The sequence below is a fragment of the Symphodus melops genome, assembly GCF_947650265.1.
Source record: "Symphodus melops genome assembly, chromosome: 15".
In the NCBI taxonomy this organism is placed as follows: Eukaryota; Metazoa; Chordata; class Actinopteri; order Labriformes; family Labridae; genus Symphodus; species Symphodus melops.
In genome coordinates, this window is record NC_136705.1 from 12,282,168 (window position 1) to 12,310,124 (window position 27,957).

General features: G+C 38.1%; 3 protein-coding genes across 3 annotated transcripts; 1 reads left to right on the plus strand and 2 right to left on the minus strand.

The window, feature by feature from the left end:
- Positions 1-361: 361 nt before the first annotated feature.
- supt3h (SPT3 homolog, SAGA and STAGA complex component) lies at positions 362-7,925 on the minus strand. The gene is made up of 12 exons (XM_079362166.1): positions 7,830-7,925; positions 7,024-7,129; positions 3,927-4,011; positions 3,214-3,300; positions 2,895-2,991; positions 2,650-2,795; positions 2,467-2,542; positions 1,586-1,698; positions 1,373-1,477; positions 1,166-1,294; positions 756-845; positions 362-463 (listed from the first exon to the last, which is right to left on the minus strand). Exons 2-12 carry the CDS (start codon positions 7,101-7,103, stop codon positions 422-424), a joined length of 1,050 nt encoding a protein of 349 aa, XP_079218292.1. The 5' UTR covers positions 7,104-7,129; positions 7,830-7,925; the 3' UTR covers positions 362-421.
- A 258-nt stretch (positions 7,926-8,183) lies between these two features.
- On the plus strand, positions 8,184-10,769 carry runx2a (RUNX family transcription factor 2a; the record flags this gene model as incomplete). Its single annotated transcript, XM_079362330.1, has 7 exons — positions 8,184-8,190; positions 8,766-8,956; positions 9,137-9,296; positions 9,434-9,538; positions 9,858-9,926; positions 10,107-10,624; positions 10,697-10,769. The coding sequence occupies 6 exons, from the start codon at positions 8,184-8,186 to the stop codon at positions 10,454-10,456; spliced, it is 882 nt and encodes a 293-aa protein (XP_079218456.1). The 3' UTR covers positions 10,457-10,624; positions 10,697-10,769.
- Positions 10,689-19,268, minus strand: LOC306836296 (follistatin-related protein 1-like). Its single transcript, XM_079363294.1, has 11 exons — positions 19,238-19,268; positions 18,527-18,997; positions 18,016-18,090; positions 15,357-15,446; positions 13,540-13,669; positions 13,405-13,434; positions 12,632-12,762; positions 12,337-12,455; positions 11,697-11,809; positions 11,479-11,589; positions 10,689-11,358 (listed from the first exon to the last, which is right to left on the minus strand). The coding sequence occupies exons 3-11, from the start codon at positions 18,088-18,090 to the stop codon at positions 11,240-11,242; spliced, it is 918 nt and encodes a 305-aa protein (XP_079219420.1). The 5' UTR covers positions 18,527-18,997; positions 19,238-19,268; the 3' UTR covers positions 10,689-11,239.
- Positions 19,269-27,957: the final 8,689 nt, after the last annotated feature.

Below are 27,957 nucleotides of genomic sequence, written 5' to 3' on the forward strand. Positions count from 1 at the left end.
AATAATGACTTTTTACAGTAAGTGTTTGTCTACTGCCAACTGTTAAACATCTGCTCAAAGATTTGAGGCTAACCAATGTAAGATAAATCGACCTTTAATAAAAGCATGGTAAGGTCAGCCTACAGCACGGCCTCTGATCCTGACCGGAGATACAAGGTCCTGCGTCTTAATGAGGTAAGACCTCATTGTTTTTTTTTTTCCTCATAAAGATCAATCCCGGAGCAGGTTGAAGGCCTCTGAATTTTTTTGTCACTGTGATACAATGCACATTTCGGATCATTGTTAATGTAGTTCTATCATTCAATCTTTTATATAAATGGAAATCTCAAAATGTGTGAAAAATTAATTTGTCAAATGTAAGTACACCAAAAAAATCTTTATTACAAAAGGGAACAAAATAAGACGATGGGTATGACAGTCTTCAGCAGGCAAGGAAAATCATCCCACTTTTCCTATAGGTGCCCTGTGAAAGAGAGAGGATGTGATTTGAAATGTGTAGCTTCACTGAAAAATATACAAATCTGAATTGCGAGGTAGCCAAATAAGTCTCTTTTTTTTTTTTTTTTTTTTTTTTTTATAACTCAAATCAGTGAGAAAGCTCTGAGACAAAAACTTGAGTATGTAAACTGAAACATATTTTAGCATTAAGTCAACTGGTTTCAGTCCACAGGAGCAATAACTTAAAGTGAAACTACACCAGTAAGAAACATGGATTGTGAATGAAACGTGATTTTATTCAGTGTGCGTATACATACTGTGTGTCTGTAGCTGTATCTTCTGATAGCCTCTCTTATGTGACAGGGCTGGATGGCTCCACTCGGAGGCTCCACTGTAGCAGGACAGCTCTAAGAGAAAAGGTACAACCCCGTCTTATAATTTGCAAATTGATCATTTGACTTGATTTTTATTGGGGGGGAAAAAACAAATACTTGTAAGTAGAAGCTTCATCGTTTTAAGCGTTAATGGTTTTCTCCATTTGTTTTAAATTATTTGTTGCAGTTTTGGACAAACGGAACTAACTATTGGCCGTTTATGCTTTCTCAAACGCAAGGATTGTGACTTATAATGAACTGAGCCCTTTATACAAAATGTTACATTAAATATCAACAGGAAGAAAAGACTAATAAAATACAGAGCGGTGTAAACAGACACCTGTACGGAATACCTTTTTGCGTTTCCTCTGTCTCACCCGACTGTCCACACTGCCGTTACCCTGTAGGAGGGGCTTTGTTGAATGGGAGGAGCCTGGAGTGGAAGGGGGAGTGGCTTCAGGTGAATCTGGATCCTTTTTGACCTGGTGGACAGAAACAGAATACAGACCTTCAGTAATGTGAACATGACCCTGGGCCTGGGATTAGCTGTGTGTATTTACCTCTGTGTGAGTGTTGTAGTGGATGTAGCTGGCAGAGATCACATGACTGATAGGATTTGTATTCGCTGTCATTTCCTGCTTTACTAACAGAGACAAATCCACAATCTGAAAAAAAGGAGGGGGGGGGGGGTGATTCACAATAACACTGGAAGATTTTTTTTTATTAACCATATGTACAAAGTTTAAGTGTGACATCACGTTTCAAGACGTTACCTGGGCAACAGTCTCATATGCCAGGTATGACAGGATCTCCATCGCGACGCTGTTTGGTTTAAGCTCTAAAGTGCTGCAGTCCAGCCAGTCCCGAAACTTAGACGCTTTCTTAGCTGCAAATATTCATACAGAAGAAAACACAAGAAAGAAACGTGAATGATCTGTGTAATTCTGGTGTTTGTTTGTTTTCAATGCTAAGAACATCCATCCCAATCACTTTAAAAGTGATTTCATACAGCAAGATGTTAAACAATTTAAATGCTGTAGTAATATTGCTGTAATATTTTAAACCACATTTGGATTTAAAGAAATTAGAATACAAAATGAGTTGAAATATTTGAAGGTGTCCACCTACATTGACTTGTCAACATTATAAGCATACATAACAATAAACTGAAGTACAGTAGACCAAAACAAGGCCCAGAATGATAATGATAAAATATGTTTATGTATAAGATGTTTTTCACAATTTTTATTGAGCTAAAATATAAATATCAACAGATTACACCATAATGAAAATGCTCCTCTTTAAATGTTTGATGGGTCAGTATTTTTCATTTTAAATACAGATCGTCTCGTCTGTCTACGTGTTGTGACAGACAGGACGGCCTCCTTTACTGATCTTAAAAGAGGCAAGCTCATCATCTTGTATAAATAATAAATTCATTACTTTTGGCGATCTGAATTGAAAAAGCAGTTAGAACAGGGCTTTCATATTTACAGAACTTTGATTTAATTGCCATGAACTAACAACATGAATGTATTAAAAACATTCAAGAGGAATACTGATGATGAAACTAAACAAGTCACGGACACTCCTGTAGTGTGGGAAAGGACGGTTTAGATATTCAGATTGCACCTTTGTAGAATTGGAGTCTTACCAAAGCTGAGCTGTCGACTCTCACAGAACTCTGTGTATTGAGTCTGGTCCATCATTCGAGTCTGACGCTCTAATCGCTGAAGAAACAGGGGGACAAAAACGTCGATACAAACTATAATAATCATCATCAATCTTAATAAGACTGTCATGCATTCCACTGGTCAACACAGGGATGACTTCTGACCTCCATCCGCTCCTGTTTGACCGGGTCTACTTCCTGTCGCTCAGCCAGTGACAAGAGGTCACCGGTTTGATCCATCCACACCAGGAAATCCTGGGCCAATCGCTTTCTCCGCTGGTTACCACCGGCAACACCACCAGCACCAGCAGCTGCAGGTACAAAAACACAAGAAAAGAGAATAAGTCTGATATTTTCTCATGTTTGGTCTGGTATACGTTGAAATCGTCTGTGCGAGTGTTTGCATATACTTGTTTCTTGCGGTGGATCTTCATCCTCTAGGCCTTTAAGTAGTTTAGATTTATAATCTCTGAACTGGAGATATTTCAGTAATCTCCCAACCTTTTTCTGTTCGAGAAGCATCAAAGAAAAAACAGCATCAGAGAGAGAGAGCAAAGATCAGGAAAAAAAAAAGGGTGACGAGAATCAATACTAAAAGTATCTTAATTATTAAAGCTGTGAACAAACGGTGAGTCGAAGCTAACATTACAAGATTTTATAATAAACAACTTTAATTTATTTTAAAGTTTTACATTTTAATCATGTTTTGTTTTTTTTGGTTTTGTTTACCTTATCCCTCCTCATTAGAAACAGAATGTCCTCAGCCGAGATGACTCTTGAGCCTCGAAGAGCTGCGCCCTCACAGGCCTGATGAAGCTGATAAACCAATCACACCCAATCAATCCACTGAGTGGAATATAATAAGAGCTCTAAGAAATGGTGGCTGTTTATAGTCAAATAATCAGTCATTTAAATCACAACAATAACAATAGGACAGGAGGCAGAGTTATCAGTCCTGAATACTCGACTATACATTTTTTGATTCATGCTGTAGAAAATTAGTCCAGAAGTATAAGTACAAATCCATGACTCTGTAATGAATGCATCTTAAAGGCATAATTATAAAAAAAATAACTAGGTAAGTGAACTACATTAAAAAAAGTTACACTTCTGCTGATTCAGGCGTTTCAAACTTGAAATTAACGTAAAAACGGATCCTTTTCTTCTGTTGTCTTTGAGCAATCATTCAGCATGCAGAGTGATGGCAAAGACGTATTCCCATTTAATTAAAAGTAAGGATTTGTTTTCTTGTTCTATATGTTGTAATTAAATCCGAGTCTGAAGGAACAAAGGTTGTTCAAATTCATCGTCTTCCTCACTTTTAATGAGAGATTGGATTTGGGGAATTTGAAGTGGTGACCACCCAGGACTCCTGGACGAGGTGGGTGTTATGATTGAAGATGTGTTTAAGATATGTGTTGTGCTATTTTTGAACAAGTTACCATAGTAATGAGCTGTGTGTGCACAATGTCCTCCACTAGAGCTGCTGTCTCATGCAGAGGCCTGCGAGCGTCTCCCAGAGCAAACCTAACGCACACAAAAAAACTCACATTAGTATGCCACAGATGTTTCAGAGCCATAATGACCCGAGCAGAGTTATGAGTAGATCATTTCAGTGTAATTAAATTTGTATCTCATCTTTAGTAAGGGAGCAACAACTAAATCTCGAGACCTTGACACTCTCTTTGGCGAGTTTGAGTTTCTGCCCTCAGGCAGTAAAAACCCATTACCAAAGGTTGAGTCCAGCAGGAAGAAAACATCATTAAAGGGTTCACCCATTTGCATGAAACTTTTTATCATTAGAAACATGGTAGTAGTGTTGAATGGTCGTGAATCCAGCCCTCATTTTGCCCTGAGACGAGAAAGATCTTTGCCTGAAAAGTTTTCTTTACATGATACAATGTGACGATTTTTGCGTCACATAAACAAAACTTTCAGTTTTTTTCTCGTCTCAGGGCGAAATGAGGGCTGGATTCACGACCATTCAACACTACTACCATGTTTTTAATCATATAAAGTTTAATGAAGTCTCCCTTTAACTCAGGCCATCAAACTACTGCACTCTAATGATGACCAAGTCGATAAGCCTTTTTTAAATTCACTTCTGATGACTGACACTGGTTTTCACTTTGTTTGACGCTTGCTTTTGTGTTTAATGGTTTTATGGTAGGCCTACTTGTAGAACCTCGAGATTTTCTTTTAAATGTAACATCTTACTCTGCCAAATAAAATGTATTATTATTATTGTCTAAGTCAAGGCGCCTGTGTTTTCATGTTTATATTTTCCAAGTTCCTGTCAGGGGCGATAAATGTAAAGTTAAAGTCAGCCATACAGTTACAGTGTTAATGAACATTATAACTGTTTTAGAGTAATTGTTGCTAGACAACATTATTGTGTAAATCTGGAGGGACCTTCTTTTTTCCTGCTCTTGCTTGGGATAATTTTTCAGCACCCATTAAAAGACCTCATACAAGTTCTTGAGTTTGTCAACTTTCTTTGTCACTTGCTTGATGAGGATTTCTATCATCTTTATTTTCATTTATTAACTTTTTCTGATTTTATTTCACGCACGCTTACGTCGACAAAAACGGCTTGTACACAACTGCAATCAAATGTTAAATAAAAATCTAATTAACTAACTTGCACACGGTTACATTTGTACAAGTCATCTTTCTTTTCTGTCTCTCTCCGCCCCCCCCCCCCCCCCCCCCCCCCACACACACACACACACACACACACACACACACACACACACACACACACACACACACACACACACGTTGAGGTCAACAGGCCACACACACACTTTTGGTCAAACCTCAATTTGCATCCAGAGAAGCCACTTCCACGATGGCAGGCTAAACCACATCCCGAAGCTCGTTCCTTTTCTCATTTTTTCTTTTTTTTTAACCTCCATCTCTCCATCTATTCTTTCTCTAGACAAACTCCCACCCCATCCCCACTTCTCCCTATGAACTGTGATTGGCTGGTTGCAGACATCCATCACACAGGTGAGCTTGGCTTAGGTTGGGAGGCTTGTGGGCAGGTTGGCTTCAGACAGAATGTTGGTTTTAGGTTTTGGGGTTTAGTTGGGTTTCATCCTCTCTGACCACCAACGCTCTCTGCAACGCTCACACAACACAAGGTGAGTACCCCAAAACATACACACACACACACACACACACACACACACCACTCAAACTATTAAAAGGCCAGCAAATGCATGGCTTCTTCAACAACAATTAACAGTAAATAAATTATTCTAAATATTGAAGTGAAGCTGCTCAACTTCAACCGTAACTATCTACATAATCAGTCCTCCCTGTATCATCATCATTACACTTGCTAATGCTCATATTAGACAGATCAGACTATTATCACACTTAGCTGTTGCTGCTAATACTTACTACATACTTTTACTATTATTACTCACAATGTAGCTACAAATCTATCTGGTTCATTGTTGTTGTTGCTCAGTTGGTCTCTAGCCTTCTCCTTCTTCCAGCATCTCCCTCTATACTACTTTCCAATAACAACACAGTTTCCTCAGATGTTTGTTTAACACCAGTCTGGTTTTGTTCGAGGTTTCTACCTCTCAAAGGACGTTTTTTTCATTGTCACTTTTACTTTGCCAAATGTTATAGAAGGAAACTGGCACTTCAGCCACTCCACAAATGGAAGTCGAGGCTCTGAGAGAAGAACTGATAGATGTACAAAAGATGAAATTCAGTGGATGCATTTTTTCAGTCAGGATCCAAAGAAAGGATTGGAGCTCACGTTCTCCCTCAGACAAGTTTAATAAAGATGCCAAGGACTAATGTTTTGATGCACTGCGTCAAACCAAAGTTATCCACTGAAATATATCTTTTGTATGTTTGCTAAATGTTGCTTAGTGCTCGTGATGGATTCATGTTGGTACTTTGTAGAAAATATAGCAATGAGTAAATTCTTTTACCTGCTCTTCTGTAAAGTGACTTATGATAAAAAAAAATATTCTGAATCAATATGAAGAATAATCTTAGTGTAGCTCAGTATGAATGTAACACAAATACCTATATCAAGATCTGTCATTTTCAGTATTTTAATTGAAAAAGCACACACGTGTTTGTTCCTTTTTACCTTTTGTCATTATATAAACTTAAACTTGTATAAACAATATTTAATTCAAGTTCCAGCAAATGTACATTATAATTTAAAACAAAGTCAGCTTTTCTACAAACCATGACAGCAACTAAGAACTAGGATTAAATAATACATTGTCAACCTGGCAGTTTGGTTCTTGCAAAAAAAAAAAAAAAAAAAAAACCTTAACCAAAATATTTCCAAGTATAATTATTAATTTGTTTAACAGGTAGTTATGGCTTCAAACAGTCTGTTCAGCAGCACCAGCCCGATGCTGTACTGGGGTGAGTCACCTTTTTTCGAGTGAGTGTGAGTGTGAGTGTGAGTGTGAGTGTGTGTGTGTGTGTGTGTGTGTGTGTGTGTGTGTGTGTGTGTGTGTGTGTGTGTGTGTGTGTGTGTGTGTGTGTGTCTCTCACATCATGCTCTGTAGCTCTGGAATGAAACTGGTCCTGGAAAGTGGACGGTCTTTAGAACTGGAGGCGGTGGAGCCAGCCATGGGACTGCTCAAATAACAACACACACCTGAGCAAACAAAGAAGTAATTCACAATTTAACTAATAAAACAACAAACTCAAAAGTTTATTGGTTATATTTAGAATTAGATTCTAAATAACAGATCATGTAAAATGTCTCAATGGACATGCCTTTTGTTAATATGTTGTTGCTGTACAAGGTGCGAGTATCCAGCACTAAGCCTTTACATCCTAATGCATCTTAAATCAAACGTTGTGGCCTACCTTTCACTGCACTATGGTTTAATAATTATTTAAGTGTTTGTGCAGACTGTTTGTTGTCAGAAGTGTATTTAAATGATACGTCTAGAGACAGGGCAACGTTACAACCTTTACTGCAAAGACTGCATCAGTTTATCTAAGTAACAACAAACACGATCATTCAATGTTCTTCACTGTTCTTCACACATGTAATCTCTGGCATTTAAGATCATTTAACCAAAACAAGTCAGCTACTCAGTTCAGAACAGAAGTTGAGCCAAGAACCTAAAAAAACAACGTAGCAGAACAGATTTAAGGCAAATCGCGACCAACAAAGGGGACAGGTGGTGTGACCGCAGTAACTTCCCCTCCGGCAGTCCAATCTGAATAATAATAAAGATCCCTCCTATTCAAACTCTGAGGTTAGTTTAATACAATGCTGGAGAGAGGAGGAGGAGGAACAGGGACAAGTAAAAGGCTCCTAAAATCATTAAAGAAACACTACGCACCAAAACCATTAAGATGAGCTGCTGCAGCTGTGCTTGACGAGTCTTTCGTTTTCTTTAATAGTCGACGCGGTTTGATGACGCATTTTTTACTGAGGAAGTGTTGGGTTTGTCCTGGTATCTGTAGTTTTCTACGCTTTTTAATCATTTGACTACAATCGTGTTTTTTTTTTACATTACGTGGTAAAGGGAGGACTTCAGAAATCAACTCAGGATTACGACATTAATAAAGAAAAATAAATGGATATAGCAGCTTTTGTTAGTGATGAAGAAAGGCTAACCAGTCTTAAAGATTATTTTATCTACATCCAACCATATAACCCAGAACAATTATGAGCTGAATTTACACGCATTTCGATGACAGGTATAAACGACTCACTAACTTTGAATGTTTTTTTAAGCAAACATTAACAGTTCAAAGAAAGATGAACTCCTTTGACTAATGTTTCCATCTGTGTAGTATAGACAACAGAACCTGAGCAAAGTTAACATTAAAAATAAGTGTAACCAGTCTTTTACACAGGATTTGAAATTACTGATTGTAACAGGTAGTTTAACTTCTTTGATTTTTCCAAAATTTGGTAAAGTGATGGTGCAACGATTGCTCTCAGGCCTACTCTATTTATTGCTCATTAATCCCATTACATAAGTATCGTAGAAAAAAAACAAATTAAAATTTGTTCAACAAAAAAAGACCCAATTTCTCACACCGTATTTACTGTGCTCCTGAAAATCAGGGCTGTTACCGCTCCTAGTTTCTTTTTATGATTTCTTGGCATATCACTTTAAAGTGAATACTGATCTCAAGGCACATATTTATTTTTACCTTTTTATTTGTAACTCTTCACATATTTAATAAAATATGAAAGTCTTGTATGGCTGAGAGTTTTAGAGATAACAAAACACATGTACAACTTTCTCTCTGTTGCACCCTCTCAGAACCTGTGGTGAAGAGGAGGTCTATGCCATCACCAACCAACCGCCAACTAGAAGAGCAGGAAGTGAGATCTGTTCAACAGCGCAGCACAGCACCACACAGAGGTCTGGTACAGACTGACAGCCCAAACTTTCTCTGCAGCAGCCTGCCACAGCACTGGAGGTGTAACAAAACCCTGCCCAGAGCCTTCACTGTGAGAAACTAACTGTCTGTCTGTCAAGTCAAATCAAGGCTGTTTTTTCAGTCATGTCATCAAAATTCCCAAGATTTTATTTGGATATTTCCCCCAGAGTTTTGTCTTCCAGGTTGAATATAAACACAGTACACTTTGACTAGGTTAAAGGACCAGTACTCACCGTTTTCCATTCTGCAGGTGGTTGCCCTTGGTAATGACATACCAGATGGTGTGGTTGTCACAGTGATGGCTGGCAATGAAGATAACAGCAGCGCTGAGCTTCGCAATGCCACAGCAACGATGAAACAAGGTTACGCCCACTTCAATGACCTTCGCTTCATAGGTCGCAGTGGCAGAGGTAAATATACAAAATCTTAACTGATACGCTATGAGATCCTATTTTAGCAGTCACTTAAATGTGATTTAATTATTTATCTGTGAATATAAATACTTTTACCTTAAACCTCAACACTGTATGTGTTATTTGTCTTCCAGGCAAGAGTTTCACGATTTCCATCAATGTGCTGACCTCACCTCCTCAGATAGCCACCTTACACAGAGCAATCAAAGTTACTGTGGATGGACAGCGGCTGCCAAGAAGTAAGTAGACCACCGAGAGTATAGTGTGAAGGGTTTTGATCAAGGCTTTCAGTCAGAGTTGCTCACTTCTCCTTCTCTCTCTGTCTGTCTGTCTGTCTGTCTGTCTGTCTGTCTGTCTGTCTGTCTGTCTGTCTGTCTGTCTGTCTGTCTGTCTGTCTGTCTGTCTGTCTGTCTGTCTGTCTGTCTGTCTGTCTCTCTCTCTCTCTCTCTCTCTCTCTCTCTCTCTCTCTCTCTCTCTCTCTCTCTCTCTCTCTCTCTCTCTCTCTCTCTCTCTGTCTCTGTCTCTGTCTCTGTCTCTGTCTCTCTCTCTCTGTCTCAGGACAGAGACAGAAGGAGCTTAAGTCAAGTGTGTACAGATCGTCCAACAGCAGCAACACTTCATCAGCAGGTATGAGAGCAGGGATATGTTTAATTTGTCTTATTTAATTATATTGTTGTGCTCGTAAAAACAATTATTTGAGAGGGGCACACTTTTGACTCAAGATTTAAACCAACCAAAACGTGAAAAAAAGTAAACAAATCAGTCTTCAAATGCTTTTGTGAACAAGATGATGTATTTACTCTTCAGACTGTAGATCCTTTCCCTCCTCTCTGTGGACCAGTGAACCATCCTTCATGGGTCAGGTGACCTCTCTGACGTCCACCTTTTCTCCAAGTCCCAGAATGCATCACCTGCCGGTCCTCTCCTACCAGAACCAGCCCACACAATACAGTTCCTACTTGTCTTCTCCTCATGCTCCTCCCCCACCTCCACTGAGCCACAGTGGTCCGTTTCCACAGAGCACTTTCTACTATGGACCGACCCACACTCACCAAACCACAGGGGAGGACCGAAGCGTTGTCACAGCATTGTCCAATTACATAGATGGGGCTTGTCTCTCCATGAGAGGGGAGGAGCCTGTATGGAGGCCATATTAATGATTGAAGGTGTTGTATTGAGTTTGCTTTGTTGCAAATCTAAATAATGTAGCTTTAACCTCGACCTCGTTGTTTGTCAGGAACTTTAGTTCTTGGTAATTCAGTGAGTTTGTTTTTATTTATTACTCTTATTACTTACTCTAATTTTATACTTTTATTTATAAGTAAGTAAGTAATGTTTATTTATAGAGCACCTTTCACAGATAAAAGATCACAAAGTGCTTTACAACAATAAAAGAGTTTATAAGAGCACCAGTTTTAGATAGTTAGAAAAAGCAACTTTTATTTTACAACAGGGGTACAAAAAACTAACATCTCTTTGACAATGAAACAATGAAGCAGTGTATAAACATCCTGAGTATTCAAACAGACTCTGAAAACTTGAAAAGAAAATCAATTAATGACAGGTATCTGTTTGAATCTTTTTTGGTTCAAGACAAAGTTCCTTTAAAAAAATATCAAAAAAGTGATCTGCCAAGACTGAAGCAATCTTTGGATTATGTAAGAAAATATCTGCTGCACTCGCTGATCCTGAGATAAATTAAATTGACAGTTTTGTTACTTAATAAATTAAATGGGACTATACCAATCTGAAGCTCTTATGAGGAATGGAGCCTGTACAGCTGCTGTTTGCCCCAAGGTAAAACTCCATTGTTGTGTAGAACCTCTTTTTGTAGATGTCTTGTCCCAGTTTGTGTCTTTTTGTGCAAAGCTGTCACTGTCAGTAAGTAATTACAATTAAAGAGAATAACTCATAATGTATTATTGTCCCAATAAATCTTTTCAGAGTCCACCATCCACCTGTAAAGCGTTGAGCTCAGCCACTCTCCTGCTCCACTCTTCCTCTGTAATTTCTTCTTCTTCAGCTCCCTCCTTTACATCTTCCTCTACCTGAAGCTCTCCTGAAATAAGAACGATCACATTTTACAAAGATGGAAAAACAATGGATGTAAAGCCTATACATTTTTACAGAAAATAAAGACATCATCATGTTGGATAACGTTTCTTTAGTGTTTCCTCACCCGTGCAGGTCAGAGCAGTGCAGACCCAATTTCCACACGCACACACACACTTGTTGCACTCCATCCGAGTTTCAGCTCCATCCTCGAACACTTCATCCTCCAGAGCGCACTCTAAATGCACGCAGAAGAAAAACACAGGCAAATGCTCTTCTTAAAAGCCTGACCAATTGTCATCTTAAGGGACACTCATAATACTCTTGTTTTTAGTGTGACATTACTTCTCTCGTAGGGATGGTAGGTGGGTGTCAGACAGTTGACGAACTCCATTAAACTCAGTTTCCAGTCGGCATTTTCATCTGACAGCTCGATCAAAGCATCAACACACAGAGACCTACAAATAAGGAGTACACCAAAGTCTTTAGTACGTTGCGTCTTCTCAACATTTATGAAACTTTTTTTCTGTTGCTTTTCTCACAATAAAACATTACATTATTTGTTTTGTGGGACGCCTAATACATCAAATATAAAATTAAAGTCTTGCCTTTGATAAAAAATAAGACCCTTTGATGAAAAGTTGAGAAGAACATTTCCTCAAGTTCTGATACAGACCTTTTGAATAAACATAAATCCATCAATCCTCACATAGTTTAATAAATTCTCTCTGATTCTGAAACATAACTGACTGATTACGATTATTTGCATCAGAGTATTGATGCTGAGATTTCTACATGTAAACTGAGAACTTCTCTCACCATTAAATATCAATAATTGTTGTAAAAAGCTCACAGATCAAGAACTTTATTTAAAATATTTTTTTTATTTTTAAAACCTGTACCTTTATAATGTAAAACCTCAGATTAGGTGATTTGACTGCTATATGGGGCTCACATACAGGTACAGTGTTTGTTATAAGCGTACCTTAGCAGCATGTTCGTCTCCACAGTGTTGGAGTAGGTGAGGTTGAGAGCCGTCTCATTGTGTTTCAGGAAGCTCAGGAACTCTTTGGAATCGAGCTCTGAATCCCCATCATCATACATCTGTACCAAAAACACAATTAAGCAAAGCTTAAATATAAAAGCACAGGACACATTGTTAATTTTTCAACTTGTTTCGTAGTATTTTTAATGATTTAAAAAAAAGATAGTTAATAAAAAAGATCGATAGATATGGTGGTTGTGATGATGAATGGAGAGGGAAAAAAAATGTTTTTAACCTTGAAGTACGTTTGCAGGAGCCCAATGGCTGTGGACACATTAGAGGCGGGGCTGTCAGATTGCACTTCTTCATGAATCCACTGGATCGCTCTCTCTCTGAGCCAATCACGATCAGACAGGAAACACACAACTAAACAAATAAACAAACACCATCAAATGTTATTGTTAAAAAAAAGACCTAATAGGACACTTTATGACTAGTCCTTAAAGTTCTTAAAGTCAGAAAATGAATGTCGGAGCTAATTTTGTTGTGTGTCATTGTTACACATTTCTGTAAAGGCTTGGTTTACATGTTTACTTAATTGGACACTAGATGTTAGTAATAGGTTTTTGCGGATAATTGGTCAGTCGGGTATTTATAAGTCAAAGAGGAACTGGAAGATAGTGGCATAAGTTGTTGGAACACACGGCGCTAAGTGTTCGTTTTCGTACTTGTAATCATACTTGTAAACAAAGAGTTATATATTTCTGAGCAATATCACTGAACTATGTGAATTCATCAACATTTTATTTCATCACCAGGGTTTATCTGCTTCATTATTTGCAATAAACAGGAACATCTTTAAGAGTTATTTTATTTTGGACAATTTGTTTCATTTGGATACACGTCAAGACCTTTCCATACTAACTATGCTTGTGACTAGAGTTGGATCTGAACATTGGGGCATTAGATAGTCACTACATCAAATGTTGAAACACATAGTCATAAACTGATCATTTAATTGTATTTAATGTTTTTAGTTTACAATTCTGTAATTAGCTGCAAACTTACTGGGGCTCACATCCGTCTTAGGTGGTCTCTCTGGAAGAAAAGAAAACAACAGGGACACAAGTCACACATTGTACAAGTTATCTTTCAGTGGTTTGTTTAGTGTTGCTGTTCTTGCATATGTGTATGTATACCGACCCACACAGTGTCCTCTGTGCTCCACGTGTATCTTGGTGTGCGTGACGCAGGCATCTCTGTGCAGCTCACAGTGATTTCTGTAAGATCTGCCATTACTTCCACACACCCAGTGCTCTGTGCCACTACAGCTCTAAAGAGGAAGACATCATATTTTATATTCTGTTTATATTCTTCTAAAAAATGTTACGTTTGTGTTTACATGTAGAAGTGGTCTTATTGTTAAAAATAGTAGAATATTTTCAGTGTAGGATAAAAATGCACATCATCCATTGTGTACAGATAATAATAACATTAAAAAAAAGTTTATAATAACACCAGTTAGCATCCTGTGGGTATTAAGAAAGTAGTATTCTGCTGTTTAGTATCATGTTCGACACCTGCTGGAAACTACAGTTGAACCATTTCTATGCATATCATAGTTTTCGAATATGGAGTGCATTTTAGTCGAGGAGCCTCAAGATAAACATTACATCACATTACTCCACAGGGAACAAGGCTACATTTATTGTCAGGAGATGTTAATTTAATAAAGTTTAATGAGTAAACTAAAGAGGATAAAGGTGAGAGGACGTTTAGCCTATGAGTGTGAATGCAGTATTGTGTTGAGGATAAAGATAATGCACAATCAAATAGACAGTGATTGAGTTTGGAATTGCGATATTATAATTCTAATTTAATACAAATCAATAGATTTTGTTATGCGCTGAGACGAGCAGCTGCTTTCTCCTACTTCACTTCTCTCTCTCCTTTGCACTGCAGCAGTATTACTTCTTTTCTTATTAAAACCTTTTCATATTACAGAAGATGTAGGCTATATTTCGAGAGGGTTAAAGTACAACAAGCTATTTTTTGTCCCCAGTTGCCATGGTGAATTGTAGTATCGGGGCTCCATTAATGTTGGCTTTTTATTCTTACCTGAGCTGAACTCAGAGCTCAAAGTTAGACAGAGTTTGTTTAACCATCTTTCAGAAACGGGCTCCTGGTCGCACTTAGTTCATTCAACTTAACACCTTCAAATCCCAGAAATTTCCAGTTACTACTGGTGTCCCTTCCTCAGGGTTCTGTCCTGGGGCCCCTTCTGTTCATTATCTATCTCCTTCCTCTTGGCCATATCTTCCAAAAATACAACATCCAGTAACCTTTTGCTATGCAGATGACATGCAGCTCTACTTGTACACCAAACCCACCTCTTCCCTCCCGCCTACTTAACTGAATGATTGCCTACAAGAAATGAAATCCTTGTTTTTTCTGCAACTTCCTCAAATTAAACTGTGACAAAATTGAGCTTCTCCTCATCTGCTGACACAGCTTGCATCATCTCCAGGACCCGCTTTGTTAATCACATCACTCCTGTCCTTCAAGCAGCTCATTGGCTACCAGTTAAATTTCGCAATAACTTCAAAATTTGGCTCCTCACCTTTAAGGTCATCCATAACCTCACCCTGCTGTACCTCTCTGAACTCCTGCACATCATCACACCCACTCTCAGGTCTTCCTCTTTCCTCCAACTCACCGTACCACCTTCACGCCTGTCCACCCTCCCGCCAAACATCTGTAATATTGACTCTCTCTCCATTTTCAAAGTCTAATTTCAAAACACATCTTTTTAAACTGGCATGTTAAGTCTGATCATGTTCCATCCCATCTCATGAATGCTATACATCCTGTAAATTTGTCTTTTAATGTCTGTTAAGTGTTTTGAAAGACGCCTTTAACGTACAAGATTCTACATAAATAGCAATGTCAGTCTGTGTTATGGTGCAAAAAGCGAGAAACTAAACTTTGTTAATTAACCAAAACAAGAACATCAACTTTACCTGTGCACATTGACACACTGGTTCTCCTCGATCTGTGGACACACACTCTCGACCAGCACCACAGGACGTCCTGGCACACACCGACTCATCCTAACATCCCCCACACATAAACACAAACACACACAAACACACACAAACACACAGGCAAACAGGAAGAAAAAAGAGATGTATCACATTTTCTTGGTATTTTTGTTCAGTGGGGTATAGATTGAGAAGTGTGTGTAAATGTGTATGTGTGTGCTCAGACTCCAGATGGTGACCTTTGACATCGCACTGGGAGAGACACATGTCATTTGAATGACAATGAGTATCTCAACACACACACACCCACGTGCGCACACCTACACACACACACACACACACACACACACACACACACACACACACACACACACACACACACACACACACACACACACACACACACACACACACACACACACACACACACACACACACACACACACACACACACACACACACACACACACAATAGAGGCAGCTGGGCAACGATAGGCCCATAAAGCTGTCTTCCTTTAAGATCTCACTGTTGTTATATATGTTTTTAAAATTAAATTACATGTTTAAAATATACAAAATGCAAAGATAACAACTGTATAAGTATATTAGGATGAAAGCTGTGTGCACTCTGATCTCTCTCAAGCTTCAACAACAAATATTTAGTTTGATCTGGCCCAATGGCTTTCTTGACTTACAAAACCACAGATTTGTTTGTTGTTTTAAATGACCTCAATGAAATGACAAAGTTAAACGTTATCAAGTATGCACACTGCCAAAAACTGTGAAAATAAAGCCACTAAAAAAAAGATTGTAGTATGATAAAGAAGTGTTAGTGTCTTTGGGTGACTGTTAAAGATAACAATTAACACAACTTTCAGCTTTCCAGTTTTTAGAAACTACAAAATGTGACATTAATTTATTCATTTTTCTCTATTTGCCTAATTTCCATGTTGTTTATTAAGTTCTATATTCAAAAATTGTGAATGATGCCTGGTACCTGGTCTAAAATTGAGACTTCAATATCTGAAATACACAAGAGAACTCTGAGGTACACTCCCACAGCGTTTTTATTTGATCATCGACCTAAACCTTAGCCTTCTATGCTTTCCACATACGTTGTTTTCCTGCTAAGAATCAAAAGCCTGTTCAATCTGATTCATGTAGACGTAAACAAAAAAAACAAAACAAGTCCAACAAAAAAGTACCATCCCTTACCCAAAGTTTCATATACACTCATAAACACAGATCCTTGTCAGGTGATACGGTCACACAAAACAAAAAACATTCTTAACAATGTTAAATAAACTGATAAAAAAAAACCAACATTAAACCCAATGTTCTTTGTTTTTCAGGTATATGTTGTAAAACTGAGGACTATGTGTACAACACACACTTTAAAACACTCAAGATTAAAAAAAACATACATTCTCAGAAACCAATCTTTAAATTTAAATTCCACAAATTCCTTTGTTCTTACAGGTCAGCAAAACACACGCACACAATAGATACATCTGTCGCCTCCAGCTGACATCTGCTGCTCTTCAAACTGGCTGTTGGCATTCAGCTGACTCACATGCACACACTGCAGTGGTGTGTTGATGTAATTACAAGTTCCTGTCTCGCCCAGTTTTGGCTGTAGAAACACTTTGTCCTTACTCTCTATCCCTTCTATTAATATATTTGTGTTGTGTTCTTATCTCTGTTATTTTAATCTCACTAAACTCACAAAAAAAAATAAAAAAGTTAAACATTCAATCGTTTACTTCTAACACACATGGTCTTCAAAATATGTCACCTGTACCCCTGAGTACAGGTACTATAAATTCACCACAAGTAATTTTTTGGACCAAAGTGTTGAACTGTTTATTTTCAATTTGGTTATTCGTCCCAACTTTTTCTGCCACGCTTTTGAAGTTTAAACAAGCTGAATTCTAAGAAAAATATTTACCTTTTTTTCCTCCGATTGTAGTTTTGGCTTTAGGCCTATATGGTTGTAAAACAGCTGCAGAAGAACCAAAGGCAGAGTGTTCAAAGACAGCTGGAGGGTCTGAGATTAGAGATGAGCTGCTGACAACCATAATCACACACATACCGGAATGCTCACTGTCTGTGCCTGTGTGCGTGCGTGTGTGTGTTTGTAAGCGCGTGCATGTGTGTGTATGGGAAAAACTTCAGATAAAACCATGTCTGAAATTTCCCCTGCACGTGCCAGTACCAAAACGTGTAGCCCTTAACACTCTTGGGGATTTTCCATAATTAACTTTTTCTCTGCTGTCAGAGGTCAACATTCGTCTTCTCAGAGTGACAACAGGTGAAGGATTTACAGCAACAGCAGTCTGTTGATGAATAAAAGTTCAAAGGAAAAGGACAACTTGAAATATCATCCTGTACACTATGTTCTAAGCCTGAGGTAAAAACCATAACTCTGCCAGGTGAAGATAGAAACATGCTTGTTTTGTTGTTTTCAAGCCTGAATAATCATTTTTTCCCCATGAAAAATAGAAATTTGATCAAAAACACCTACACACTCACCATGTTTATCATCCCTCAGATATCTCAAGTATTTGTGATTTTAATACAGCAGTTTGGAGTTTTGTATACAAAAATATAAGCACATACTTGATTATCAACAATTTACCTTGTTCAGAGGAGAGGAGGAGATGAGAGAGGGGTAAAGGAACATCGGTAGCAAAAGCACAGCGATGGTCCACATCTGGGAGAAGAGATGAGGAGAAAGGATAAGAAGAGAGGGAAAGGATTAGAGGAAGTAAGAGCAGAGAGAAGAAGATAAAAGAATAATGAGGATAGGGTTAGAAAAGGGAGAGGAAAGTTAAGGCTCACAGAGAAGAGAGTATAAGTGGAGTGGAGGATAGAGTAGAGGGGAGAAGAAGAAAGTGATGAGAAAAGGAGAACAAAAGAGTGACAAATAAAGTGATGGAGACAGGGGGAGAGGGGAAGAGGAAAAAAATAGAAGAAAATATGAAGGAAGAAAGAGAAGAGGGGGGAAGAAAAAGAAGGAAAATAATCATTTGATTATCATAATATCATTTATCATACAAATGAAATTTGTATTTCATTTTGACAGTACACCTGTGCTATTGAGTCAATTAATTCCACTACTTATGACAGTAATATTAAAGAAGTCATACCGTGCCAGTCTGTCCGGAAAATGTAGCTCTGTTATCTTCCAGACAGCCTTAAAACAGCCTGTATAATCAGTCACTCCTCAGTGCTTTATCAGCGTCCGGTCAGAAAAGACAGTGTAAAAAATGTAGTCAAGCAGGACTTAAATTCATATCCATATATCTAGAAATCTCAATATGTGTCCATTTATAGGAGTAGTTGATATTAATCTGGGCTTCTCTGCTCCGCTGTGAAACAACGTCTGAAAAAGTAGAGAGGGCAACAGAGAGGGAGGGGACAAGGAGCAGGGATGCTGGGAGAGAAAGGAGACCAGCTGTCCAAAGTAACGCACCCCTTTTCACCAACCCCCGACACGCCTCTAAAAAACACAGCACCATTAAAAAAAAAAAGAATGAGCTGTCTTCATGAAGAATGAGTAGATGAAGGCACATTACCGGCTTGCAGGTTCAGACAGAGTTACACAGCATTTTGAACAACTGCAGCACCAAACCTCACAACATTGTTCTGGCTACAGTATTTAAAATGTACTGCTAGATCTGAATGAGAAATAAGTAATTGCAAGATTTGTTTTCAATCAACACAAGGTAAGACATGCCTATCGGGGCCAAGATTTTTTCATGAACATTTTCGACAGTTCCACTGTCAACATTTGTTAATGGAAATTTTTAACAGGTCCATGGTAAAAAATTTTTTATGACAATTTAGAAAAGGTCCACGGACAGCATCTTTACATGAAAATTTTCGACATGTAGGCCTAAAAAGAAAAAGAAAAAAGTTAGATGTGTTTCTAAGTAACATTAGTTATGATGAGTCTATATCTATGGTATAAAACTCTATCTAATCTTTATCTACACATAAACAAAGTTATTTTCTGAACTATCAAAAACAGTGGTTTATTCTGAAAATAAACAGGATGTTGTTTTGTTGTTTTCAAGCCTGAATAGTTTTTTTTCCCATGAAAAATAGAAATTAGATCAAAAGCACTTACACACTCACCATATTTATCGTCCCCCAGATTTATCAAGTGTTTGTGATTTTAATACGGCAGTGGATTTTGTATACAAAAATATAAACACATACTTGATTATCTACGATTTACCTTGTTCAGAAAAAAAACAAGCGAGACTTCCCTTCCCGTTTATTGTTTTCACTGCTATTTTAATACGTCATGATCTGGCATTCAGCAAAAATAGAAATGTGATGTGGTAGTTTGCAGACTGCAAAATTCATCTGGCGTACCACACAAGTACGGCAGCAATGAACGAATATTTGAAGGGAAAACATCAAGGAGCTCTGTGTCAGGATGGCAGCAAAACCTATTGTGTGAATAATTACGTTGATCACGTAATGTGAAATAATTGATAACTGAAAAATTAATCATTAGATTAATTGAAAGATTCATTATCAGATTAATTGTTTAAAAAATAAGTGTTTGGGACAGCTCTAGTTTGACTAAATGAGACTATTACCTCTGACTGCTGAGCTTTGGGTTTTTGGGGCTGGCTTTGCTTCTTTTAAAGGGGACTCTCGTGGATTATAATGGCATGCCCCTTTCTCTCTCTCTGTTTTTTACAAGTGTTTTTGTCCCTCTATGACAGAAACTGGGTGGTGTCAGTACCAGGGCCAATTTTTTGCATTGCTCCTCTCCATTATTATCTGGTGCATGCCAATGAAGGATGCATGGATGCAATGAACCCAGAAACCCACCCTGTCTATCACATACAACGGGCATGCAGCTGGAGCTTTTCTTCTGCTTCTTTAAAGAGGACATATTATATACCTTTTCCACAACAATCACTGTGGTCTACAGAAATGTCAGCATAAGGGACATGAGATGTCCTTTCCTCTGAAGCAGCCCGTAAAGCAATGTTCATTTGTGTTGACAACATCAGATGATCAATGCTAAGCTGTCAGTTCGCTTTAACAGCTATTTGTGTTTCACGCAAAATGTTTGTCTGTATGTTCATATTTCAGAAAAACAGACAACTTTATAATATGTCTTAAATCAACACAACTAGTACAATTATTTATTAGGATTTTATCGAGATCTACTTTACTGAGATGTTTAAAAAATGATTCACCTGAACAACTCAAATACCCTGTTACAAGCAAAAGCCCTGTGTTCACAATTACATTTGTTTCAAACTATACAAAATGAAAGATCATTATATTCTTAGAGTGTCAGAAGGCAAAGTATTCATTATGCAGAACAACTCATTTTACAGAAATGCTTATTAAATTATCAAATTAGAAGAGTGCATGCATTCACTTGTAAGCATTTTTTTAATTGTTATTGGTGGTGAAGATGGTGTAATTTTCAAATACTTTTTCCCAGTAGCTCAGAAATCTTTACCAGAGGACATAAAGTTACCTCTTGAATCTATTTAGCATCTATAATTAGTTCAATTAAATGTCAATTATTTACAAATTAAGTTATCAAATAAGTCAAGAGGATCAAACATAAAATTATTATACTCAATTACAGTACAGATTAAAATTGTGCGTAGCATAAAGTTAACTTTCTCATTTATTTTTCTTCCCTGTAGAACTTTTTTTTATTATGGTTTGACCATCTTCAGGGCAAAGCCCAGTGCTGATAGGCCTCAGACCAGCAAGTGACCTTTTGTTCAATACTTCAGAAATCTCTCTGAATACTGGATCTGAATTTGAAGGACTATAAAACTGTTACATTATTTTGAGACCCTGTCTTAGGGCTCTCAAGAAAAATAAATGTTTTAAGGACTTTATTATGTCACTGTAAAGAGTTACTACTTTTACAAAAACGTATCTGTGCTTATATGTAACTCACAATAGACTTTTTACGAAAATATAGATAACAAGGAGGAGATAAGAGTGATAAACATGCGTCTCAAAATAACCTTTGGAAACACTGCAGTGACAAACTGCAGTGTGAGCACGCAATTTGTAATGACAAGCTCTTCTCCAGCAGGGGGCAGCATGAGAACAGAAAGTAATTCGGCTGTTGCTGATGAGACTTTTAGAGGCATGATGATAATTGGCAAAAACACCCTTTCAAAATAATTTCCACCGATTGAAAAAAGAAAAACATTTTTTTTTGTTAACTTAATGAGTTTGTTATGAATTGCTATGCAGTTGTGGACATCACTCATTTGTCCTGTAAGGGTAAATGTTTACCACAGGAGGGATGTCTGCTGATTTCACTTCTTTTTCATTGTACTGCTGACCAGTTCATAGCCCTGCTGGCTACACTGCTGGTTGCATCATTACATTTCTTGGTGCCATGATGGAATAAAATGCAAAAGAAGGAAGAAAAAGTAGATGACTTTCACTGAAAACAATTATTTCACTTCTTCTGACATGTATTTAATGTGGTGAAATAAAAGAAATAAAAAAAACCTAACAGCACAAATACTGCGCCATCGAGCACGAACAACATTGTTTTCTAATAAATGGAAAATCCGTGTGTGGTAAGGACATGATTTGTACAAATTGGGTTCCAATTAATTCTAAGAAACATTTTTAATTTTAGCCATAGATTCTGAGAGGAATATGATAATGTCAGGCAGATTTTAGTGTCGCCTATAGGAGAGTTTACATGTGTTGTACGTTTATACTGTATGTATCAGATTCAACAAGACTGGAAGCTACATATCTTTATAGATCAGAGTAAATAATCCAAAATCTGGATTTTATGTGAGACTGAGTGAGCATGAGAGTGTGAATGTAACTGCCAATGGTGTAACTGTCTTTTTGCTTTTTTTTTTAATCCAATGCAAGAAGTCATTTGGTCTGCTGTGAACTAGAACATCTCTGATCTCATTCACATAGATAGGATCAATATGACGTCTCAGGTGTTTGTGATGTAGAGGCCCAAGGGAGGCAGAGACGAAGCTTTTTGGACCCTTTTTATGTGTGGGTGTATTTGAGATACTTGTACAAGATAGATAGAGAAAAAAAAACATAAACATATTACATAGCAAAATCTACCTAGAAAAAGTGATTTCATCGAGGTTTGCTCTGCTGATTTCACAAAATATGACATAACACAATCCAGTTGAGGCTTAGTGCAGTAACAACACTTCAGGAAACCCTGCCCTTCTCTGCCTCACACCACTGATGGCATGAAGAAAAAAAAAATATTTCAATCTGTTCCCATCATTGAATAAAGCCAAGGTTTCTGAATGCTTGCTAAATGTCATTCAATCATCTATAACAAGACAAATGTGTCAGTAACATCATTTAAAAGTAGTTACCTCATGATGTGGTCAATCAAATAAGAACATCCTGTCATATTGTCGTCTGTACTTTAAGTTTATAACAACCCATACTTTGTAAATTTCTCTGTCTGTGAGATTAATAAAGGATTATCTTATCTTATTTTTATTTGTTCTAAGGTGGCAACAACTTGTCTTGCTTGTGTTACACGTGTTGTCTTGGCCCTGGGAGTCTTAGGCAACCAATTAATGCTGCAGTTAATTAATCAGCATGCATTAAATTAAAAAAAAGAAGCTGAGCTGAGTTAAAATGAGACAGTTTAATCAAAAACAAGGCAGCCTCCACTTTTTTTTCTTACCAAGCAGAGAAATGTGTGTCTTAAGCACATCTTAAAAATAAAACAAGCGTAATTGGCCCAAACATTAGAAAATTCAGCTATTTGAAAAAGCCTCCTGATACTTTAGGTATTTTATATTATAAGTTTGCCAAGAACGATCACCATCGACCATTATGGAATTATAACATGATTAGAAGTTTGTATTATATCATGTATATTTGTCATTTGTATGTTTGTAAGTAGCCATCTAAACCTATAAGCAAAAGTTTCCTCTGACTTTTTCCTGATTTGATCATGATGTTGATTATACTTGTACGTTTTTGTGAGTGTGTGGTTGTGTGTGAAGTTGGTCTTAGTGTGTTTTTCTTTTGAGGCAATGTAGATTTGAGTGGAATAAAGAGATTAGCTGTGTGACGATAATCCTCTCCTCTTCTCACGGGCCGTCCGCTAAATACTGACATGCATGCACTCACGTACACACACATGAAAACAAAACATTTTTCTACTTCCTTCCTGCACGATTTAATGTATTTTCGAAAAAGACTGTGTTCCTTCACAGTTTACGCTGATAAAGCAGCCTTTAAGTCAGAATTTGCATTTTGAAAAAATTCAAGTCTGATTCGTCTCAGGAAAGGTTGTTTTTGACTCTAAAAGGCTTAAAGATTGAAAGGTTTCAGAGTCTCATCTTTTCTTACTTTGTTTAGAACACAGTTTTTGCATACAGATCCCGTGGTGCTTTATTGTTGTCCTGGTGTAGAATGAATACAAAATCCTCCCTCACAATTTGTAATGAAATCGAAAACCCCCAAGCACCTCAATGCTCTTCCGTCAGGTAAAGAAAGGCTCCATACTGATTGACGAGATAGAGTAACGTATTTAGATATTCATTTCAAAATAATCAGATGGTAAACCAATCCAGGCTGCATGTGCCAGCTCTCAATTAACCATGTATAAATGTCCGTCTACAAATTTTGGCATTAAAAAATACAAAGATGTTGGCTTTCAGCCCAGAGTCTGTGTTGGAGATCTTCCACCAAAGCTTATGGGGCTTCAAAATCCTTTAAATCCAATTTGTAAGTGAGCTATCTGATGATTGTGTGCCAGTGTTTGAAAAACTATAGCGTTGCTGTTTTGTGAGTCAGTCAGTAATGCCAGTGATGATTTATGATGAGGTTTGTGGTCGAGACAGCAGTTATTTTCCTTGTTTAAAGAAAAATCTCAGAGTAATTTATAGACAGAATGGCCAATTTACATCTGTCTGTGTGTAGTTCACAGTAATCTGTGAGTGCTGCAGGGTCAGTATGGAACCTGAGATGGAAGAGGCGTATTTAGACAAATTCTGGCAATACTATATGTTTACAAGTACTGGGTATACAGATCAACTGTGGAAGAGATTATGCTGTCTGAGGTTTTTTGATCATCTTTCCACCATGAAAGAATATGGAATCAATTATTACCACTCTCAACTAAAACTGAGTGCTCTACCCACATCTCGCAGCACTACAGAGGTTTAGTGTTTCAAAGTAAAATACATTTTTAGGTGATCAGATTCAGATGTTTCTTTTTATTATAAACAGAGCAAATGCCTCTCCCATTGATTTATATGAAGTAATGATTGAATTACTCAAAGTGGAGCCATGCTGACACTGGAGAAAAACTATGAATAGACATCTGCATACATGATCAGTTTAACAAACGTGGTCTTAGCCAACTTGTTTTGAAGGTTGGTCCTCATACAATTGTTGGATTCAGTGACATATCTGAACAAGTTATTTCTTAGTTAATGTTTCAGAAGACTGAAAAAGCTCATTGTGTGTTCAGCTATAATTTGTCTCTAAACAGAATGAGTGTCACGACTGCAGGCAGAAAACAGGGAGGAGGACCCATGTGCAGAAAAAAGAAGTGATTTATTTACACTAAAATACCAGGACAACAAACAAAAACTTACTCAAACAATAATCTAAAATACATGATGAGAAAAAAAAAAGTAAATCCAAAGGAACTAAACAGCAAAGGCACAAGCGACAAACAGCAAACTATAGGAGACAAAAGACAGACAGACTACCAGAAACAACTACCATAGACAATGAACTGACAAGAGACTGAGGGACTAAATAGACATGGGGTAATCAAACGCAGGTGAGACTAATCAGACAGGTGAGGAAAATCAGGGCAATCAAGACAGGAGGGAAACGGAACAAAGAACACAAGACCAGAACACTGATGACAACTACAAAATAAAACCTGACACTGAAAACACAACCTAAAGCAGATAATACAAAATAAAAAAAAGAAACACTAAAGACTAGACTAAGAAACATTAAACCCCAAACTAAGAACCTTAAAACACAAGTAACACAGGAAACAAGCTTACAGACGACATAGATTTCGACACAACAACACAAGGATACAGGGAAACACACTAAAGACTAAAGTAAACCCCACTAGGAATCCTACATACACAGAACACGAGGGAAAGAATGAAAACTAAAACAAGATGAAATACAGAAACAAAACAAAAAAAACATGACAATGAGTACCGAATCAATTTGTAACTGCTATCTGGATGATTCAGAACATTATCTGGTTCTGTGTTGCTCCTCGTGCAGTTGACCGGCCGGCTCACTGAGCAGCATTTAAAGTTTTCTTTTTTTAGCATGTATTACATTTATCTACAGTTTTTAAATTTATATATTTTGTTGTTTTTAGTTCTCTCTCTTTGTGTTACACGTGTCAAGTGTGTTTTTAACTTCTAAACTATCGCTACAGAAAAAGCAGACTTTGTTTTCACTCGCTCATCCTCTAGTAGCGCTCTCTGTTTACTTTTACTGTTAGCCCTGTGACTACAGCACTACGATACCTGTCTCTTTTTCTCTTTTTTCTTTCCCTTTTGGCATTTTTAACCATCGACATAGATAGATAGATAGATAGATACTTTATTGATCCCGAGGGAAATTCAAGGCATCCAGTAGCAGTATACAGACAGGCAGGACACAAGACATTAGTTACAATACACACCCGCTGTCCCCACTCCCCTCTCTATACAATAATCCCCCAAACAGATTTAGCAGCCCCTATGTGACTAAGAATAAATATAATTATATGTTAAACCTGTGCAGTTAGCATTAGCAGTTAGACTTAAAACTAATATAGCATAATGTACATAACCTGTGAGGAGAGAAAAACATGTGTTGGTTAAAAGAGACCTGTAAACAGTTAAAGAGCCTTAGAAACAAAGTGCTGACCTTTAGAAACTAGTTACATGTGCATGTACAGAGGTGTTGGAGGTAGTGCCAGAGGTGTGAGTACAGTCGTTAAACAGTCGTTAAACAGTCAATGCAGGAATGTAAATTGGCTCACCCACTTAAAGGAGCAGTGATTTGCATTAAGTGTCCTAGACAATATGGTGAAACCAGGAGTGGTTAGGGTAATTATCGTTAAGTACCCAACTATTGGGGGGCAGATTAGCATTCAGTGTTGGAGACAATAGAGTGAAACTTGACCTAATTAGGGTGATCATGTCAACCCTTACAGATGTAGCATAACACAACAGTAGGATGAAACCAGACATGATTAGGGTGATTATCGTTAAAGTGACCAGTGCTCAGTAAGGTGACTATCAATATGCATTACAGTGTCCAACTGGAGGCTGACTCTGAGGTCAGCAGTGCAGATGAGGAGTGAGAAAAAAGTGAAAAAAGATTCCAGGGATCACCGTGCGCTTCTTCCCTGCCGTGACAGTGAAGTGTTATACAGTCTTATTGCCAGGGGGACGAAAGAGTTCTTGAGTCTGTCCGTGGAGCACGACTGTGACAGCAGTCTTTCGCTGAACATGCTCCTCTGCCCGGTGAAGGTGCTGTGCAGAGGGTGGTGTGTGTTGTCCATGATGGAGAGCATTTTGTCCAGAGACCTCCTCTCTACCACTGACACCAGAGAGTCCAGCTTTGTACCCACCACAGAGCCGGCCCTCCTCACCAGTCTGTCCAGGCGTGCTGCGTCCCTCTTCTTGCAGCTTCCTCCCCAGCACACCACTGCGTAGAAGAGGACGCTGGACACCACAGACTGGTAGAACATCTGCAGCAGCTTTTTGCAGATGTTGAAGGACCCCAGCCTTCTCAGGAAGTACAGACGGCTCTGTCCCTTCCTGCAGGTAGTGTCCATGTTAGGCGACCAGTCCAGCTTGTCATCCAGCTGCAGCCCCAGGTACCCGTAGGTCCTGACCACCTCCACGTCGACCCCGCCGATGGAAACAGGTTCAAGATGTGGTTTCTTCCTTCGGAAGTCCACCACCATCTCCTTGGTCTTGGAGGTGTTTAGCTGCAGATGGTTGGCACTGCACCACGTCACAAAGTCCTCGATCAGGCTCCTGTACTCCTCCTCCTGTCCATCCCTGACACAAGCAACTATCGCAGTGTCGTCCGAGTATTTCTGCATGTGGCAGAGCTCAGAGTTATACTGGAAGTCCGAGGTGTACAGGGTGAACATGGATATCCAGATACTTTTTTGGCTATTTGTGCAAGTTTGGCTTCTCTGGAAGTTTGTGATTGCAAGCAGAAACAACGACCCCGGCAGCCCATGCACTATTGCTATATACTAGAGAGACTCTGCTGCAGCTCGGACTCCAAACACATCACGCCATCTCGACAGATACGCTTCCCGAGGATATACTACAGTATAACTCAACCAACCAAGACAAATCTGCTCACAAGAAAAACAAGGTAACCAGGAGGGGGAAAAGAATCAGATCCAGTCTCAAACGGGAGACAAGAAAACAATGGCCGCTTCCATCTACACTCAACAAAAATATAAACGCAACACTTTTGTTTTTGCTCCCATTTGTCATGAGATGGACTCAAAGATCTAAAATTCATTCCAGATACACAATATTACCATTTCTCTCAA